Raw genomic sequence first — 19,232 nt, 5'->3', positions numbered from 1 at the left:
TTTAAAATACACATACTTTTTCATTTGTCTTTATTTTGTTTTGTTTGAAAGATGTATAGGATAGTGATTGAAAAAATGAACTCTAGAGCCCAGATTCAAATCCTGGTACCACCTCTTAGCAGCTAGATTCCTTTCAGCAAGTTACTTTAACCTCTCTGTACCTCAGTTTCCTCATCTGTAAAACAGAGATAATGATTATGCCTATCTCATCTAGCTATTCTGATAATCAAATAAGTTAGTATATTTAATGTATTATTTTAAATACTGCCCGCACATAGTAATTAGAAGTATTGATGGTGGTAGTGGTTACTATGTCAGGGCTAGCTAAAATTTAGAAGTTGGTCCTCTGAAAACACAAGTGCCATTTATTGCCTCTTATTGGTAATAAAAAATGGGAGAATAACTTCCCCCACCTTAACATATGTATCTAGCTTAAAGTCTTTAGGACAAATACAAATGGTGATTGCCAGCTGCTTAATACTTTCCCGTGTTTGTTTCTTTTCTTCTTATATATTTTGCTCCTGCTGTACTTTTTGCATAGAATATTAACAGTAGCACATTCTTCTCAAACAAATCAAATAAGAAGAAAACTCTGTAAAGCATTCCATGTATAACTAATTTATTTACCTTCCTTCAGTCTCAGTAGTTGTCTTCACCTTCTATTCTATTACTATTTTTTTGGCCATGTTGGGTGTTTGCTGCTGCACGTGGGCTTTTCTCTAGTTGTGGTGAGCGGGGGCTACTCTTCGTTGAAGTGCACAGGTTTCTCATTGCCACTGGAGTGCAGTGGCTTCTCTTGTTGCGGAGCATGGGCTCTAGGCACGCCAGCTTCAGTAGTTGTGGCACGTAGGCTCAGTAGTTGTGGCTCACGGGCTCTAGAGTGCAGGCTCAGTAGTTGTGGTGCACAGGCTTAGTTGCTCCGCAGCATGTGGGATCTTCCCAGCCCAGGGATCAAACCTGTGTCCCCTGCATTGGCAGGCAGATTCTTAACCACTGTGCTACCAGGGAAGTCCCTCACCTTCTACTCTTATAATTTATCTGTTGGCGTTCAAGATTTACATAATGATTGTAGAAAAATTTCATTAGTATTAATATATTTTGCCTCAAATTTATTAATTACATTATGTGCATATTTACATCGCATCTTATCTGTTTTTATTCGTGATATTCTTTAACAAAATCACATGTGTACTTGAATTCTGCAAATGTGTGTGAATTACATTGCGTCTGCATTTTTTGAAAAAAATTTTCTTGAAGTATAGTTGATTCACAATGGTCTGTAAATTTCTGCTGTATAGCAGAGTGACTCAGTTAAACACACACACACGCACACATACACATATCTTTTCATATTCTCTTCCGTTATACTTTGTCACAGGATATTGAATGTAGTTCCCTGTGCTGTACAGTAGGATCTTGTTCTTTATCCATCCTATATATAAAAGTTAGCCTCTGCTAATCCCAAACTCCCAATCATTCCCTCCCCTACACGTCCTCCCTTTGGGCAACCACAAGTCTGTTTTGTACATCTGTGGGTCGGTTTTTGTTTCATAGTGTTGATTTGTGTCGTAGTTCAGTTTCCACATGTAAGTGATAGTATATGGCATTTGTTTTTCTCTTTCTGACTTACTTTGCTTAGTATGATAATCTCTAGATCCATCTTTGTCTCTACAAATGTCCCATTTTCATTCCTTTTTACGGCTAAGTAATACTCCGTTATATGTATGTACCACATCTTTATCCATTCATCTTTTGATGGACATTTAGGTTGCTTCCATGACCTGGCTATTGTAAATAGTGCTGCAGTGAACATTAGGGTGCATGTGTCTTTTTCTCTGGGTATATGCCCAGGAGTGGGATTGCTGGGTAATATGGTAACTCTTGTTTTTAGTTTTTCAAGGAAGCTCCATACTGTTCTCCATAGTGGCTGTATCAATTTACATTCCCACCAACAGTGCAAGGGGGTTCCCTTTTCTCCACACCCTCTTCAACATTTATTGTTTGTAGATTTTATGTTGCTGCCCATTCTAACCCTTATGAGGTGATACCTCATTGTAGTTTTTGATTTGCATTTCTCTAATAATTAGTGATGTTGAGCAGCTTTTCATGTGCCCCTTGGCCATCTGTCTGTCTTCTTTGGAGAAATGCCTATTTAGGTCTTCTGTCCATTTTTTGATTGGGGTGTTTGTTCTTTTGAGATTGAGCTGCATGAACTGTTCATATATTTTGGAGATTAATTCTTTACCTGTTGATTCATTAGCAAATATTTTCTCCCATTCTGAAGGTTGTCTTTTCGTCTTGCTGTTAGTTTCCTTTGCTGTGCAGAAGCTTTGAAGTTTCATTAGGTCCCATTTATTTATTTTTGTTTTTATTTCCATTACTCTAGGTGGTGGATCAGAAAAGATCTTGCTGTGATTTATGTTGAAGAGTGTTCTTCTTATGTTTTCCTCTAGGAGTTTTATAGTGTCTGGCCTTAAATTAAGGTCTTTAATCCCTTTGGAGTTTATTTTTGTGTGTGGTGTTAGGGAGTGTTCTAATTTCATTCTTTTCCATGTAGCTGTCCAGTTTTCCCAGCACCACTTATTGAAGAGGCAGTCTTTTCTCCATTGTATATCCTTGCCTCCTTTGTCATAGATTAGTTGACCATAGTTTATCTCTGGGCTTTCTGTCCTGTTCCTTGATCTATATTTCTGTGTTTGTGCCATCACCATATTGTCTTAATTACTGTAGCTTTGCAGTATAGTCAGAAGTCAGGGAGTCTGCTTCCTCCAGCTCTGTTTTCTCCCCTTAAGATTGCTTTGGCTATTTGGAGTATTTTGTGTCTCCATACCAGATTTTAGGATTTTTTGTTCTAGTTCTGTGAAAAATGCCATTGGTAATTTGATAGGGATTGCATTGAATCTGTAGATTGCTTTGGGTAGTATAGTCATTTTCACAATGTTGATTCTTCGAATCCAAGAACATGGTATATTTCCAACTGTTTTTGTTGTCTTGTAGGCTTTTAAATGATTGCCGTTATGACCAGTGTGAGGTGGTACCTCTTTGTAGTTTTGATTTGCATTTCTCTAGTAATTAGCAATGTCGAGCATCTTTTCATGTGCCTATTGGCCATCTGAGTGTTTTCTTTGGAGAAATGTGTATTTAGGTCTTCTGCCCATTTTGTGATTGGTTTATTTGTTTTTTTGTTGTTGAGTTGTATGGGCTGTTTGTATATTTTGGAAATTAAGCCCTTGTTGGTCACATTATTTGCAGATATTTTATACCAGTCTCTAGGTTGTCTTATTTTGTTTGTGGTTTCCTTTGCTGTGCAAAAGCTTATAACTTTAATGAGGTCCCATTTGTTTATTTTTGCTTTTATTTCTACTGCCTTGGGAGCCTGACCCTAAGAAAACATTGGTATGATTTATGTCAGGGAATGTTTTGCCTTTGTTCTCTTCTGGTTTTATGGTGCCTTGTCTTGCATTTAAATGTTTGAGCTATTTTGAGTTTCTTTTTGTGTATGGCATATGGGTGTGTTCTAACTTCACTGATTTACATGCAGCTGTCCAACTTTCCCAGCACCACTTGCTGCAAGAGACTGCCTTTTCCCTGTTGTGTATTCTTGCCTCCTTTGTTGAAGATTGTCCATTGGTGTGTGGGTTTATTTCTAGGCTCTCTATTCTGTTCATATGTCTGTTTTTGTGCCAGTACTGTGCTGTTTTGATTGCTGTAGCCTTGTAGTATCGTCTGAAGTCTGGGAGGGTTTCCTGCTTTGTTCTTTTTGCTCAGGATTGCCTTGGCAATTCTGGGTCTTTTATGGTTCCATATACATTTTAGGATTATTTATTTTAGTTCTGTGAAAAACATCATGGGTAATTTGATAGCGATTGCATTAAATCTGTAGATTGCTTTGGGTAGTATGGGTATTTTAACAGTGTTAATTGTTTCAGTCCAAGAGCATGGCATATTTTTCCATTTCTTTGAATAATCTTCAGTTTCCTTTGTTAATGTTTTGTAGTTCTCAAGTGTAGAAGTCTTTCAGCTCTTTGGTCAGGTTTATTCCTAAGTATTTTATTTTGGGGGGTGTGATTTTAAAAGGGATTGTTTGTTTACATTCCCTAATATTTCATTTTTAGTGTAAAGAAATGCAACTGATTTCTGTATGTTAATATTGTATTCTGCTACTTTGCTGAATTCATTTATCAGTTCTAGTAGTTTTTGTGTGAAGCATTTAGAATTTTCTATATATAATATCATGTCATCTGTGTATAATTCTAATTTTACCTTTTCCCTACCATTTTGAATATCTTTTATTTCTTTTCCTTCTCTGATTGCTTTGGCTAGGACTGCCTATACTGTGTTGAAGAGAAGTGGTGAGAGTGGGTATCCTTGTCTTGTTCCAGATTTTAGCGGGAAGGCTTTCAGCTTTTCACCGTTCAGTATTATATTGGCTGTGGGTTTGTCATAAATAGCTTTTATTATTTGAGCTATGTTCCCTTTATACTGACTTTCACAAGGGTTTTTTATCATGAATGGATGTTGAATTTTATCAAATGCTTTTCCTGCATCTACTGAGATGAGATGGTCATGTGGTTTTTGTCCTTTCTTTTGTTGATGTGGTGTGTCACACTGATTGATTTGCGTATGTTGAACCATCCTTGTGACCCTGGGATGAGTCCACCTTGTTCATGGTGTATGACCTTTTTTATTTGTTGTTGGATTCAGCTTGCTGATATTTTGTTGAGAATTTTTGTGTCTTATTCGTCAATGATATTGACTTATAATTTGCTTTTTTGGTGGTATCTTCGTCTGGTTTTGGTATGAGGGTGATGGTGGCTTCATAGAATGTCTTTGTGAGTTTACTTCCTCTTTAGTCTTATGGAAGAGTTTGAGAAGGATCAGTAATAAGCTCTTTTTTGTATGTTTGCTAGAATTCCCCATTGAAGCCATCTGGTCCCAGACTTGGTTTGTAGGGAGTTTGTTTGGTTTCAGATTCTATATCATTCTAGTGATTGGTCTTTTCAAGTTATCTGTTTCTTCTTGATTCAGTTTTAGTGGGCTGTATGTTTCCAGAGAGTTGTTCATTTCTTCTAGTTTCATAGTATTGTTCATAGTATTCTCTTATTTTATTTTATTTTTTTGTATTTCTATGGTATCAGTTGTGATTTCTCCTCTTTCATTTCTTATTTTACTTGGGTCTTCTCTCCTTTCTTCTTGGTGAGTCTGGCCAGAGGTTTGTCAATTTTGTGTACCCTTTCAAAGAACCAGCTCTTGGTTTTATTGATTTTTTTTTCTATTGTTTTTTTCAATCTCTGTTTTATTTCCACTCTGATCTTTATTATCTCCTTCCATCTGCTGACTTTAGGTTTTGTTTGTCTTGTGAGTTAGGTTGTTTAGTTCAGATATTTTTTGTTTCTTAAAGAAGGCCTGTGTTGCTTTGAACTTCCCTCTAAGAACTGCTTTTGCTATATCCCATAGATTTTGTATGGTTGTGTTTTCATTGTTATTTGCCTCAAGGTATTTTTTAATTTCTTCTTTGATTTCATTGTTGACCCATTTGTTTTTTAGTAGCATGTTGTTTAGTCTCCGTGTAATTGTTTTTTTCTTGTTTCTTTTTCTGTGGTTGATTTCTGGTTTCATGCTGTTGTGTTCATAAGGGATGCTTTAAATAATTTCTATAACCTTAAATTTGTTGAGGCTTGTTTTGTGCCCTAGTAGGTGATTAGTCCTAGGGAATGTTCCATGTGCATTTGAAAAGAATGTGTATTCTGCTTTTTTTGGACATGATGTCCTGAAGATATCAATTAAGTTTAACTGTTCTGTTGCATCATTTAGGATTCCTGTTGCCTTGTTGATTTTCTGTCTTGAAGATCTGTCCATTGATGTGAATGGGAGGTTAAAGTCTCCTACTACTATTGTATTCCTGTCAGTTTCTTTCTTTATTTGTTTTATGTATTTGGGTGCTCCTATATTGGGTACCTATACATTGTTGAGTATAATATCCTCTCCTTGTATTGATCCTTTTATCATTATGCAATGTCCTTCGTTAATCTTTTTTTGTAGCCTTTGTTTTAAAGTCTGTTTTGTCTAATATGAGTATTATGACCCCTGCTTTTGTATCATTTCCGCTTGCGTGAAATATCTTTTTCCATCCCCTCATTTTCAATCTATGTGTGTCCTTTGCCCTAAAGGAGGTCTCTTGTAGGCAGCATGTTGTAGGCTCTTGTTTTTTTTTTTTTTAAATCCAGTCTGCCACTCTGTGTCTTTTGATCAGAGCATTTAATCCATTTACACTTAAGGTAATTATTGATAGATATATGTTTATTGCCATTTTAAACCTTGTTTTCCCTTGATTTTATATTTCTTCTTTGTCCCTTTCTTTATCTTTTTGTTTTTCCTTTTGTGTTTTGATAATTTTCTTTTGTATTATTCTTATGTTCTCTTCCTTTTGGTTTTTGTGAATCTATTGTATGTTTGTAATTTATGGTTGCCCTGTTTTTCAAATATATTAACACTTTCCTATATCTGCTTGCTTTAGACTGGTAGTCATATAGGCTCAAACACATTCTAGAAAAAAAAAATGTACATTTTCTTACTCTCCTGCCTCACATTTTATGATTTTGATGTCCTCTTTTACACCTTCATGTTCACATTTTTGCTGTTCATTCTGGTAATCATCACTTTCACAGAAAATTTTTGATTTTTAATCTGTGTACTTGCTTATTTAAGTGATTTACTTTCCAATTGTGATTTTCTCTTTCCTATAGATTTTTACATTTTTTCCACTTGGGAGTGGACCTTTCAATATTTCTTTTAGGATAGGTTTAGTATTGCTGTATTCTTTTAGTTTTTGCTTGTCTGAGAAGTTTTTTTTATCTTTCCTTCTGTTCTAAGTGATAATCTTGATGGATAGAGTATCCTAGGTTGTGGATTTTTCCCTTTTAGGACCTTGAATATATCTTGCCACTCTCTTCTGGCCTGCAGCATTCCTGTAGAGAAATCACCTGATAGTCTTATGGAGGTTTCCTTGTGATTAACTCTTTGTTTTTCTCTTGCTGCCTTTAGAATCTTCTCTTTATCTTTTTTAACATTTGCCATTTTTATTATAATATGTCTTGGTGTAAGTCTGTTTGGGTTTATCTTGTTTGGGATCCTCTTTGCTTCCTGTATCTGGATATCTGTTTCCTTCTTTAGGCTTGGGAAGTTTTCAGCCATAATTTTTTCAGTTACATTTTCAATCCCTTTTTCTCTTTCTTCTTCTTCTGGAATCCTGCATTGATTGTCATGCTTTATTTTATCCCATAGGTCTCTTATATTGCTTTCATTTTTTTTTTCATTTGGGTTTCTGTCTGCTCTTCTAATTGGGTGATTTCCCTTATTCTGTCTTCCACATCACTTATTCCTCCTTCTTCAGTATTCATTTTGCTCTTCATAGCCTTTAGTTCTGCTTTTATCTCTTCAAATGTATCTCTATTTTTTCTTGACTCCTCCTTATAGTTTCCTTTTTGCAGTAACCTGCATCTCTGTTGATAGCTTTTCTTAATTCCTTAGTATTTTCATCCTCTTCTTTTTGAACTTGGTGTCTGTTAGACTGAAGAGGTCTATTTCATTGTTCTTTCAAGGGAATTCTCTTCATCTTTTAATTGGGAGTGATTCCTTTTCTTCATTTCACTTATATTTCTCTTGCTCTATGTATTTAGGAGAAACAGTCATATACTGTGGTCTTGGAGGATGTTTTTATGTGGGAATGTCCCTGTATAGCCTGCGTGGGTTTAGTATTTTTTGGTGTGAGGGCTGTTTTTAGTATGGATGCCTGCCAACTCTTTCCTCAGTGTAAGCTGGCCATTATCCACCTGATAGAAGGTATGACTGATGTTGTGGTGACCAGAGCCTGCACAGGATATTGACTAGGGCCTCCTCTTTGCTTTGTGGTTGTCATTGTCCTGTTGGGGCAGGGTCTGCTCCCTAGTTGTTGGAGTAGATACCTCCAGTTCTGTTTCTAAGCTGCAGTGCAAGGTAGGTGGCATTGGAATGCTCCCACTGGGAGAGGAGCCACTGAGTAGTCTTCTGTGTAGCTGTTCACCTGTGAGTGTGCTCTTCTGTGTCACCTTTCACCTGCTGTGCCGGCTCACAAAGTACACTGTTGTTGGCACTGCCCTCGATCCCACCTCAGCCGTGGGTATGCCGGCAGTCATCCCTCGTATCTCTCAGGAGTTGTTTTCACAAGGCCACCAGTGCAGATCCACTGAAGTCAGGTCCCAGGACTGCAGTAGTCGTGCACCTAGACCCACTATGGGAGTTATGAAGGCAGCTCAAACCCTAGCCCGGCCCAGCCCCTGTGTGTACGTGCCCACAAAGCCCATAGCTGCTAAGGCCAGGCCAGTCCCACCTGCGGGAGCACTCGTTGGGTATGCGTTTTTAAACCTGGTATTCAAAAACATGGTTGTAAAATATTGTAATTATTTATTTTTTATTTCTGCTAAATGAACTCCAACAAGAAAATCAGACATTCCTTAACAGTGGTTGAGTGATTTACCTTGTAACAACTACTTGAGGTATTACTATTGATGAACTGAAAAGCACCTCTGGGACCTGTAATTCAGAACCTTGTGAATGTTGGCATACATTCAGTAAATATTTTTACAAAACCCTTAGAAAGATAAAGGACACATCTTAAACCATCTAGATCATTAGATCTTGGAAGGCTAAGATTTGTCTCTCAGTACTGTATGTAAAATAGACACATTTGTTGTATGAATATTAAGTAATGATCTTTTCTATGGAACTACATAGGGGATCCTAATTAAGGAGTTACAGCTTTCCTCCTTACATTAGTCCAGTTACATAGCAATTTATCTAATATGTCACTGTATTTGGAAGGATTGTTTAAATATGTTTACTAGTCAAGAATTTCCTAATTGTTCAGGTGTGCCCCATTGAGCAAAAATTTCCTTTCCTTAAACTTAAAAGGAGGCTCTTGGCAGTATTTCAAAAGTTAAATACTAGCTAAAAGTAGTAATGTTTTATCCAGTACACCTGCTTTCATTCTACTTCTTTTGTACTTAGCACCATAGTTTTAGTTGATTGATTAGCAAGTTAAGATATTTTATGCCTAATATATAAGTAAACACATACCCCCTCTCCAAGAAAAAAAAAATCCGTAGTGGAAGAGTTAAGACCTAACAACTAAACACACAAGTAGATTTGTCTTAGGCTTGGCTGAACTCTGTTTTATGTAGGATAAGAGAATTTAATGATGTGCATAGGCTTGTGTTCAAGAGAAGAATTTTGGGGTATGAGACACCCTCTTCCTGAAGTTAAGTAAACATGATATGGTGTTTAGTATCACTAAATTGTTTTCTGCTTTTTCTTTCTGGCCAGAGGCATGTTTATAAAATTAGATATACAAAGTGGGAATGTTTTTGTGCAGACATTTAGAAATCTAATTCACATTCTTTCTTGCTTATTTTTCAGTAAACCAGATATGTCACGTCTGAGACTTGCTGCTGGGAGTGCTATTGTGAAGCTGGCACAGGAACCCTGTTATCATGAAATTATCACATTAGAACAGTATCAGCTATGTGCTTTAGCTATCAATGTAAGGAAAATGGCTATATAGAACATGACTTTCTATGGTCTTTGAATTTTAGGAAGGAGAAAGTCCACCATGATAAGGAGATTAAAAACCTTGAATGTTTGTGTCTCCTCTTGGAAAATTTATGTATGAGAAATATTTCAGAATTCTAAGACTATCATTTGAGTTTTGGATTGCTAACATAGTACTGGTTGATTCTTGTTATTTGCAGTAGTTTTGCAAATAAAGTCAACTCAAGCATTGAAGAAAGTCATCCCAAGCACTGAGTTAGCAAATACTGAACCGTTGCTCATAGCGAAAATAAGAGGTGGTTTCTGCAAGCCTCTGGTCACAACATTTTTATTAGTCAGTCAGTAGTACATGGCATTGTCTTTTGTGTGGTTCTGTAAATTTAGTGGCACCCTTTTTAATATATAATGGTTTCATTAACATTGACCTCCTGGCCAACAACGCTGTAACTCATGCTTGAATGAAGCTTATCTAACAGAAATTTTCTCCATAAGGCACATACAGCCTTTTTGCTCTTAGGAACACTAAACAGCACTTTAGCACTATGCATGGGAGCTATTTTAAACAACAAAATCACCAACAAAAAGTACAAAAATGCGAAAAATGTGGCACTAAATAGACCACCAAATGGACATTTGTTGATGAGAGCTGAAGGAGGAAGGCAGAACATTGCCTTGTTTGACTTCAGCTGGGACGTGTCAGGTGACTCAAACTTTTTGCATCTCTGTGCACTTACTCTTCAGTGACCATGAAAGTGCTGCAAATATTGATTTGGGGTTTACAAATAAAGGTGGGTAGGTAAATTTACAAATTTGTAATATATGAATAACAAGGATTCAATGGACTTAGTTCTTAAAAGGAATGAAAATATATAGAAACGTATATTAGAAAGACATGGTGTAGGTTAATTTTAGAGCAGAAGCATTTCTTATTACTCACTGAATTAGAATTTCAAATTATTAACAGTGATACTGATGAATTCATATTCCAGTCTTGTGGATTTCATATTAGAGTACTGTTGTATTTGAACTGTCACTTCACAGGTTTTTAGCATCACTGAGAAAATGAAAGGAAAAGGACTTTTACAGTAGTAAATATGATATTCCATTATGAGTTTTTTATAATTTGGATGTTTTACACTGTTTTCCTGTTCTTTTCCAAGCAGTCTTATGTCTTTGGCATTTATTTCAGGGGTAATTGCATTTTTTCTCTGCATTCTCTGCTTCCTTCTGCTTGTTTAAAAATTGCTGTTGATATAGAACCCTTAGACATAAACAATCATCTGTTTTTTAAATTGTAATTATTTTTTCAATTTCTAGTACTTCAGTATTTAAAACAGCTATTCCAAATCCTTGCTATTATGACTTGTTTTAGTTTTTGGTGGTGGTATTCAAATATTACACTAAACAATTTGAGAAATGAGATTTTGTGGTATGTTAATATATCTCAGTCACTAAATTCCCAAGGTGAAAGTTCAGATTACCTATGTTTAAAGATTGCTTTGAAATTCTGTTGACTGTGGAACATGTGTTAATTATTAGCACATTCTTACAACTTACAAACATGTGATTACCCTATCCTATGCAAAACTTTTTCCTAATTCTGCTGTTCCTTTAAACCACATGCTTATCTCTCCTCTTTAAACCTCCAAACCTCATTAAAGAGGAATCTGTATCTTTGTCTCTCTTACCCTCTCACGCCTCACTACTCATATTTTGGTATTTGCCTTCACTATTTTCCAAAAATGGTCTAATTAAGTCCCCCAATCCAGTGATCTTACTCTTTATTATACATGTCCTTTTTGCATCATTTGACACAACTCATTGCACCGTTATTCTTGAAACACTCTTTGGTTTTTGTCTCCTGATTTTTGTCATACTTCTCGACTACATTTTCTGGCCGTTCTCAAGTTTCTGGTCCCACTTTCAATGATAAACAGAAATTTCAAACTTTCGTGTTATGTGAACCTAAGACTGAATCTTCCCCAAATCTATTCTTTCCTGACATCAGAGAACCTCAGTAAGCATCAAATAAAGCTGAGTGGCATCTCTTAGACCTGAAAGCATGATTTATATTTGACTTTTTGCTTGTACTTACACTTTGTTGCAAAAGTACAGATAATTCTGTCCTTTGATATGTTATATCTTTTTTTGTTATTCATACCTCTTAACCATTCTTATTGCTGCACCCATCATTAGCTCCCACCATGCTACGGTGAGACTTTTCTCTGTAGTTGGTTAAATTTCCCTCAGTTCTGTTCATGTTATTCCCCTGGTCAAAAATATTTGGGGGCTTATACTTGAAAGAAAGAAAAAATTGCATATATTTTACCTTGCCATTCAAGCCCTTTTAATATTTGGACCCAAATATACATTTAAAAATCCTGTTTAGCACACTACCCTTTACCCACCCTTATATCAGTGAAGCCGAACATTTTTTTCTTTTATGTACCTGTAGTTTGCTGCCTCTAATTTTCTTTTCACTTTCTCATTTCTTCACATCCAAATCCAACCCTTTTTGCAAATCAAGGCTCAGACACAACTTTCTCCACAAAACTTGCTCTTATTCTTATAGCAGATCTCCTCTTGATCCCCTAAAGATTTTATCTATAGTCCTGTAGTACATACATGCATTATACTTAAGTTATGTACCTGTGGTTTATTTCTCTTTACTTGAGTTGGGCTCTTTAAAGGCAACTTTGTATCTCAGTGGCCTTTGTCATGTATTTGAATAGAAAGTAAATATGGAGGAATAGAAATTCAATAATATGAATCTTAAAATTATTTAATGATTTCTTAGGTATTTTAGAATTTAAATGTGGTTCTTGAAAATTTACTGTGTACTACTATGTGGTATGCATTGTTCTAGGTTCTGTAAATGCAAAGATGAGTCATGGCTACAGCCCTCAAGAAGATAACCTCTTAGGAAAACAGAAAATATAAATAAGTGCTGATAATACAATGCAATTACACAAAGTAATTGAACTATTTATGAGATACTAGAAGTAGCTCTGAGGATAATTTATACTTAAAAAGTACACTTTGCTGTACAGCAAAAATTAACACAACATTGTAAATCAACTATATTCCAATTAAAAAAAAGATAAAAGTTAATTTATCTAAGATGCAGACTAAAATTAATTTCTTAGTAGTGAATAAAAGCTTTGATCAGAACTTTATCTTGGAGGAAAAATATTTTGTAGTACTAGATGCCATCTTCTTTATGTTGAACCAATTATTGGTTATAACCATAACCATGAAAGTATCAAGTGTTTGGTTTTTTGAGAGTGTATTTTTCATGATAAAAATGGTATCACTCTGTCCTTTACTTCACAGGTTTTTATAACCTAGTCAAAAGGGTAAATCTTTACTGCGCATTTTTTTAATAACCTAGTCAAAAGGATAAATCTATCCTTTGCTTCGTATTTTTTTATAACCTGATATAAAGGGTAAATCTTCGCAAAAAAACCCCACAAAAATTGGAAGACTTCCTCAGTTCCCAGGAGCACATCTTTTAAGTCTTTATTCAGATGATTCTCTTTTGATGTACCTGTTGTATCATCATTATGGTCAGTTTTCTCATCTTTTGTTGTTAAATGTGTCAGTTGCCTTGAATATAATTTGACATTACTTTTCTAACATCACTTTAATGATTTTTTGAAACTCTGCTACCTTTGCTATGATTCATAATTGACACTGTAATTAATTTGCATTGTTCTGTTGGATCCTTGATGATTAATGAGAGAATGACATGGTCTTGGGAATGTTTCTAACTAGGGGGCAGGGATGTTCAGTGCTTTTTTGTTGTTTGTTTGCTTTATTGAAGTATATTTGATTTACAGTAATGTGTTAGTTTCAGGTGTAACTAGCATAGTGATTCAGGTTGTCTTTTGCAGATTATATCCCACTATAGTTATTACAAGATAGTAGGTATAATTCCCTGTGCTATGTATAGTAAATCCTTATTGCTTTTCTATTTTATGTATAGTAGTTTGTATCTGTTAATCCCATACTCCTCATTTGTCCCTCTCCCCCTTGTTTAATATTTTAAAGAATGGTCTGTTCATTTGTGAATATATTTGTGATATACTGACTTTTACTTATACAGTTTGTAATGGGTATTTTTATAAAATAATTGGATAATGAAAATTCCTCTCCCTATAGGGGTAATAGGAAGGAATGAGATAAGTTTAACTTTATTTTGTGGATTATGAGGGTAGATAATAGACAATATTTCTGTGAAAGCTTGACTACTTTTTTTTTAATTGAAGTTACTTGATTTACAATGTTGTGTTAATTTATGCTGTACAGCAAAGTGATTCAGTGGTACATATATATATATATATACATTCCTTTTTATATTTTCCATTATGGCTTATCACAGGATATTGAGTATAGTTCCCTGTGCTGTACAGTAGGACCTGGTTGTTTTTCCATTCTGTATATAATAGTTTGCATCTGCATCCCAATGTTCATAGCAGCACTATTCACAATAGCCAAGACACGGAAGCAACCTAAATGTCCATCGACAGATGAATGGATAAGAAAGATGTGGTACATGTATATACTGGAATTCTACTCAGCCATATGGTTGCTTCCATGTCTTGGCTATTGTGAATAGTGCTGCTGTGAACAAAGGGGTGCCTGTATCTTTTTGAATTATAGTTTCATCTGGATATATGCCCGGGAGTGGGATGACTGGATCATATGGCAGCTCTATTTTTATTTTTTTGAGGAACCTCCATACTGTTTTCCATAGTGGCTGTGCTTGACTACTTTTTTTTATTTTTTATTTTTTTTATTTGACTACTTTTTTCCAAAGTGGGTATTTGGTATTGTAATAAAATGAAGTTTAAATTTAATGAAAGAAGATACAAAAATAAGGATTTAAAGATAAGGGCAAGATGTTATGACCTAGGTTTTAAAGAAAAATAAAATTTACATTCTAGATAGAAGAAATAAATATAAAGTTGCAATAATATGACACACACCACACATGTTCATTGGTGGAATGTAAGGTGTAATAATGAAAGTCTTTGTATGTCATAGAAGGTCTTTGTATGTCTAATATATGGCTCAAAAGTCACTTTTCCCTATAGTTTAGAAGAAATTCTCATAGTCTGTGTACCAGACGTTGCGCTAGGCTTAGACGCACAAATATGAATAGAGACATAGTTCTCGTCTTCAAGGAACAAAAAGCACCAGATAAGACAGATAAACCAGTCATTTTCATACTGTATACTAAATGCTTTGCTGGAGATACGCACAGAGTGCTAAGAGAGCACAGAGGTGGATGCAGGATACAGATTACACTGTGATTTCTGGATGATACAAGAGCTGCCGTTAAACATGAGGAATTAGCTAGAAGAGTGGATGGAGGTGGGTGGTTTAGGAGAGTGAGTAGTGTGAAGAAAGCAGGCGCAGTGGTAATGAACAGATTGGTTCATTTACAGAACTAAAAGTAATGTGATGTTTCTGAAATTGATTAGTAACTCTTGCCTTCATAGTTGTGCATTTTAATCTGAATAGTTTTTTAAATGATAGAACTAAAATATATAAATTGGACAGAGTTTTACTTTGCTCAGCAAATGCAAGAGCTAAATATGAGATAGTGTACACATTTTTTTTACATATCTCATTTATTTAAGTTAGGATGGAATAATATTTACTAGTTTTATCTGTTTTAAGAGTACATTCAATATGTTCTAACACAGGTAGGTGGTAGTTATTAGGGTCCGGGTGATCACTCCAGCCTTGATACTAACTTGTCACATCTCAGTCTTGTGAACAGAAGCAGTGGTTGTGTGTGAACTTGCTATGTTTACCCTTCTGGTTACTTGATATAGCAAATTTCCTATCTAAAGTTGTTACTTACTCTTTAGTACCATGTGGATAACATGTGGAATAATTATGTCTTCCAGGATGAATGCTATCAAGTAAGACAAGTGTTTGCTCAAAAACTTCACAAAGGCCTTTCCCGATTACGGCTTCCACTTGAGTATATGGCAATTTGTGCGCTTTGTGCAAAAGATCCTGTAAAAGAAAGAAGAGCTCATGCCAGGCAGTGTCTGGTAAAAAATATCAATGTGAGACGCGAGTATCTGAAACAGCATGCAGCTGTTAGTGGTAAGGGTATATGAAAATGAAAAGTATCCTTTCCCATCCTGCCAGTTTGTTTTACAGAAACACAAAATGATGTTACTGTTATTTATTATATTCTAATTGGCCCTTGTTAAATAAGAAGTTGTTACTATTTTTCAGTAGCAGCTTTTCTTTTTAAAAGGTCACTTTAAAATACAATTGCATGGATATTTAAATATCAACCCATAGCTCTTTATGCAACTGACTAAAAGTCCAAGCGAAAAAAATCAGTGACTTTGGAGGTAAATAAAACAGTAATAGGTACATTTATGTAGCTTGTCTAAGTGCTGTCTTTTAGTTTAAGAAAGTACAGGTCTTTGATCTTTATTGGTTGTCCTCACCTGTAGCTGACGTTATTGTCAGGTTCCTGTGTGCTTTTTAAAAATCTGCTCACTTTACCCCATCCACACTATTAGTTTTTATGCCCCTCTGACTTCTATGACTTGATCAACAGCATTAAAATCCATCCAGGTATGCAAGTCAGAAATCAGAGACGTTCTTCATGCCTTCTTTTTTCCTCTCTTTGGTCACTAAATCCTCTTACTTCTTCTTCTGGATATCTTGAATATTTCTCCTCAACTCTCCTACCCAGCTGTATTTCACTTGCATTATTGTATATACTCCTAACTAACCCCCTGTTGTAAATGTTCCCTTGCACCCACCAGCTGTGCCATTCTAGTGTCAAAATTATCTTTCTAAAACAGCTCAGATCACATCACTTCCTTGCTTGAAACCTTCATTGATTCCTTGTTGCTCATGGGATCAAATTGAAGCTCATTAGCATGGCACTTTATAGTTTACTCTCAGCCTGAGTTTTAAGCTTTTTCTCTAGCTGCTCCTCACTGTAAATTCTGTGCTCCTTGTACTCTGGATTATTTGAAATTTGTGTAGCCATCCTTTTTTTCTGTTGTCAACTCTGTCTGGAAATTGCCTCCCTCTTCTCGCCAAACAAAACCACGGAGAGTGGTTTGCCCCTTTTGAATCCTTTAAAACAGAGTTTTGGTATTACCTCATCACCAGCACCCTCTTTCTTTCTCTTCCTACCTCATCTTGGAAAAAACAAGGGCTCTGGAGTCAAATCCCACGTCTGCCATTTACTGGTTGTGTTTGGGCGGGTTACTTGTGCAATCTGAGCCTTAATTTCTTTTCTGTAAGATTGGTGTAGTTTTCCTCATATCTTGTGGTGGTTATGATTATGCTTAAAAAGTTATGTCTATAAAGCACCTGGCCTAATGCATTCTCCAAAGAAGTACTCAGTGGTTGTTAGCTATTCTTATTTTAGGGGACTGTCCACATTGAAGTATAGCTTCTGTCTTGTGTATACTTTAGTGTGAGGTCTTTATCTAGTCTTATGCATCATTATATTCAAAATAGTAAGCCCCAATAAAAGTAGTAGGCCTGAAAAAGAGTAAGCACTCAATAAATGTGTGATAGACTTTAATTCAAATTTCACTGAATTTTGAAGCTTGTTACTTTTTTCTTCTGTACCTACCTTGAAATGAATATTACACACAAACTTGTTCTCAAGTTCAATGATAGAAGTAAAGAAAATATGGTGCCTTATTGACACATACTCTAGATTGAACACCTGATTTAAAATTTTGAGAGTAGGAAATATAAAAAGAATTGTTCAGAATGTGAATCCTGGTCTTTTGAGTAACCTTTATTAAAACTAGTTAGGATTTCTATTTCTACCTCTAATGGAATATGCTGATCTCAGTCAAAATATTAACATATTTGAATTTAAACTAAAAAGATGCTTCTTTGTTATTTAAAAATGCCCTAGAAACAATGTCTGTTCCTTTATATCTGTTCTTATGTTACAAATAGTATCAAATACTATCAGCCATTACTTCCTGTTTTTGTGCCATACTAACTGAAAGATTTACTAATGTTTTTCATTTTGCTCAGCAGCTTGTGAGGGAGTGTTGAACATAGAGTTACTAATAATAAGAAGAAAAAATAGATCTTATGTTCCTTAATCTTGAATGTATTTTGGGTCACTTTTTCCCATATCTGTTGAAAATTGAAATATTTGTCTTTGTAACCTCAGCACATGGTGCATTTAGTAGGCATATCAATATTGGCCGTGAATGATGAATGAACAAACTTTAATTTATGATGTACCTCAACACTGGAGATTTCAGTATATTTTACTTCCAGCCGTAGTGTGGTAAACTATTGGGATGCAGGAAATATAGTATCAGAGAGAGAGAGAAAGAGAATAAGTAAGATTTGTTTTCTAACCTGGATGTTTTTTGTTTTGTTTTGTTTCTTTTCTTTTTTTTTTTCTTTTTCTTTTTCAGAAAAATTATTGTCTCTTCTACCCGAGTATGTTGTTCCATATACAATTCACCTTTTGGCACATGACCCAGATTATGTCAAAGTACAGGATATTGAACAACTTAAAGATGTTAAAGAGTAAGACTTTTTCCATCCCATTTTCATATTTTCTGAAAGTTTTTTCTCTTTCCTGCTGATAATGGAATCTCAGTTATAATTAGTATATTAAATTTATTTCATTTCTTAGGAGTTTAAGATTCTTTACCTTATTTGTTCTCCTATTTTTTTTCACACCATCTCTTCCTATTTCATTTCTTATATAATTTTCCAAAACAACTTAGTATAATTACTGTATTACTATCCTATTTCTCTACCAGTCTGGCATTTCTTTTTTACTGAAGCAATCCATTAAGAGTTTCCATTCCAGTTCTTATCTTTTCCTACTTTCTTCTGAAACACTGTATAGATTTTCACATGAGATGGATTAATACTCTCTTTTATTCACATAGTAAGCATATTTTCTTTGCAGTTACCCTCCCCCTCCATAAGGAAGAAGGAATAGTCTGATTTAATAATGGGCCCAGTTGATAACCAGGGAACTGCTCCCATTTACCACTTCGTTGGTGATTCTCTAATTAAAGTTTATGACAGTTGCAATTCTTTCAAAGATTCTTGTTGAGAGACCAGAAGACTATATATACCTGGATGTGAGATAGGGGAATATAATGGTATTTAGAGAAGTCTGTGTAAGACTAGCAGAGTTCTTTAAATAAGGATGAGACCCTGTTTCTGTTGTAATGAAGAATGATCTATGTGGTTTTGAATAAATTAATTTCTTATGCATTTAGCTTCTTATTAAAGGAAAAGAACTCTTGGTTTCTTGATTCATAGAAATATTTTATAGTTAAATATTTGAGGTGCTTCAAGAGAATAAAATTAAATTACTGATAACTTTCTCATGACAAGAGAAAAAGCTTTTACCCTCTTTTTACCACAGTTTGTTTTTAAAAAATGAGCAATTAGTTTTCCCAAAATGAATTCTGTGTTAGAGTGATTATAACTAATGAAAGCTTGTAGCCACTCCTCTTTCTTAGAACACATTGGTTTTTGAAATAGATAAAATATTTTTTGGAATTTACTAAACATTTTGGGCTGTATTTGTAAATTGCCCTAATAGATCCATAAGTGATCTCTATTCCATCAGAGAGCCACTCCAGAAGAATTTA

The 19,232-nt window shown here is 35.0% G+C and overlaps 1 protein-coding gene across 8 annotated transcripts in view; it reads left to right on the top strand.

Moving 5' to 3' along the window:
- The window catches only part of PDS5B (PDS5 cohesin associated factor B), a 198,183-nt gene that overhangs the window by 163,873 nt on the left and 15,078 nt on the right, over positions 1-19,232 (top strand). For 7 of the 8 annotated variants that reach the window (XM_057707515.1, XM_057707514.1, XM_057707513.1 and 4 more), the window contains 3 exons: positions 9,454-9,577; positions 15,504-15,708; positions 18,030-18,144. In XM_057707515.1, coding sequence (XP_057563498.1) covers positions 9,454-9,577; positions 15,504-15,708; positions 18,030-18,144 — 444 coding nt within the window. Of the gene's footprint in view, positions 1-9,453; positions 9,578-15,503; positions 15,709-18,029; positions 18,145-19,232 lie in introns of those variants that run through there. The other variant, XM_057707517.1, reaches the window with a different exon arrangement.

The sequence above is a fragment of the Hippopotamus amphibius genome, chromosome 14, assembly GCF_030028045.1.
Source record: "Hippopotamus amphibius kiboko isolate mHipAmp2 chromosome 14, mHipAmp2.hap2, whole genome shotgun sequence".
NCBI lineage: Eukaryota > Metazoa > Chordata > Mammalia > Artiodactyla > Hippopotamidae > Hippopotamus > Hippopotamus amphibius.
This window is presented reverse-complemented; position numbering and strand designations above follow the sequence as displayed.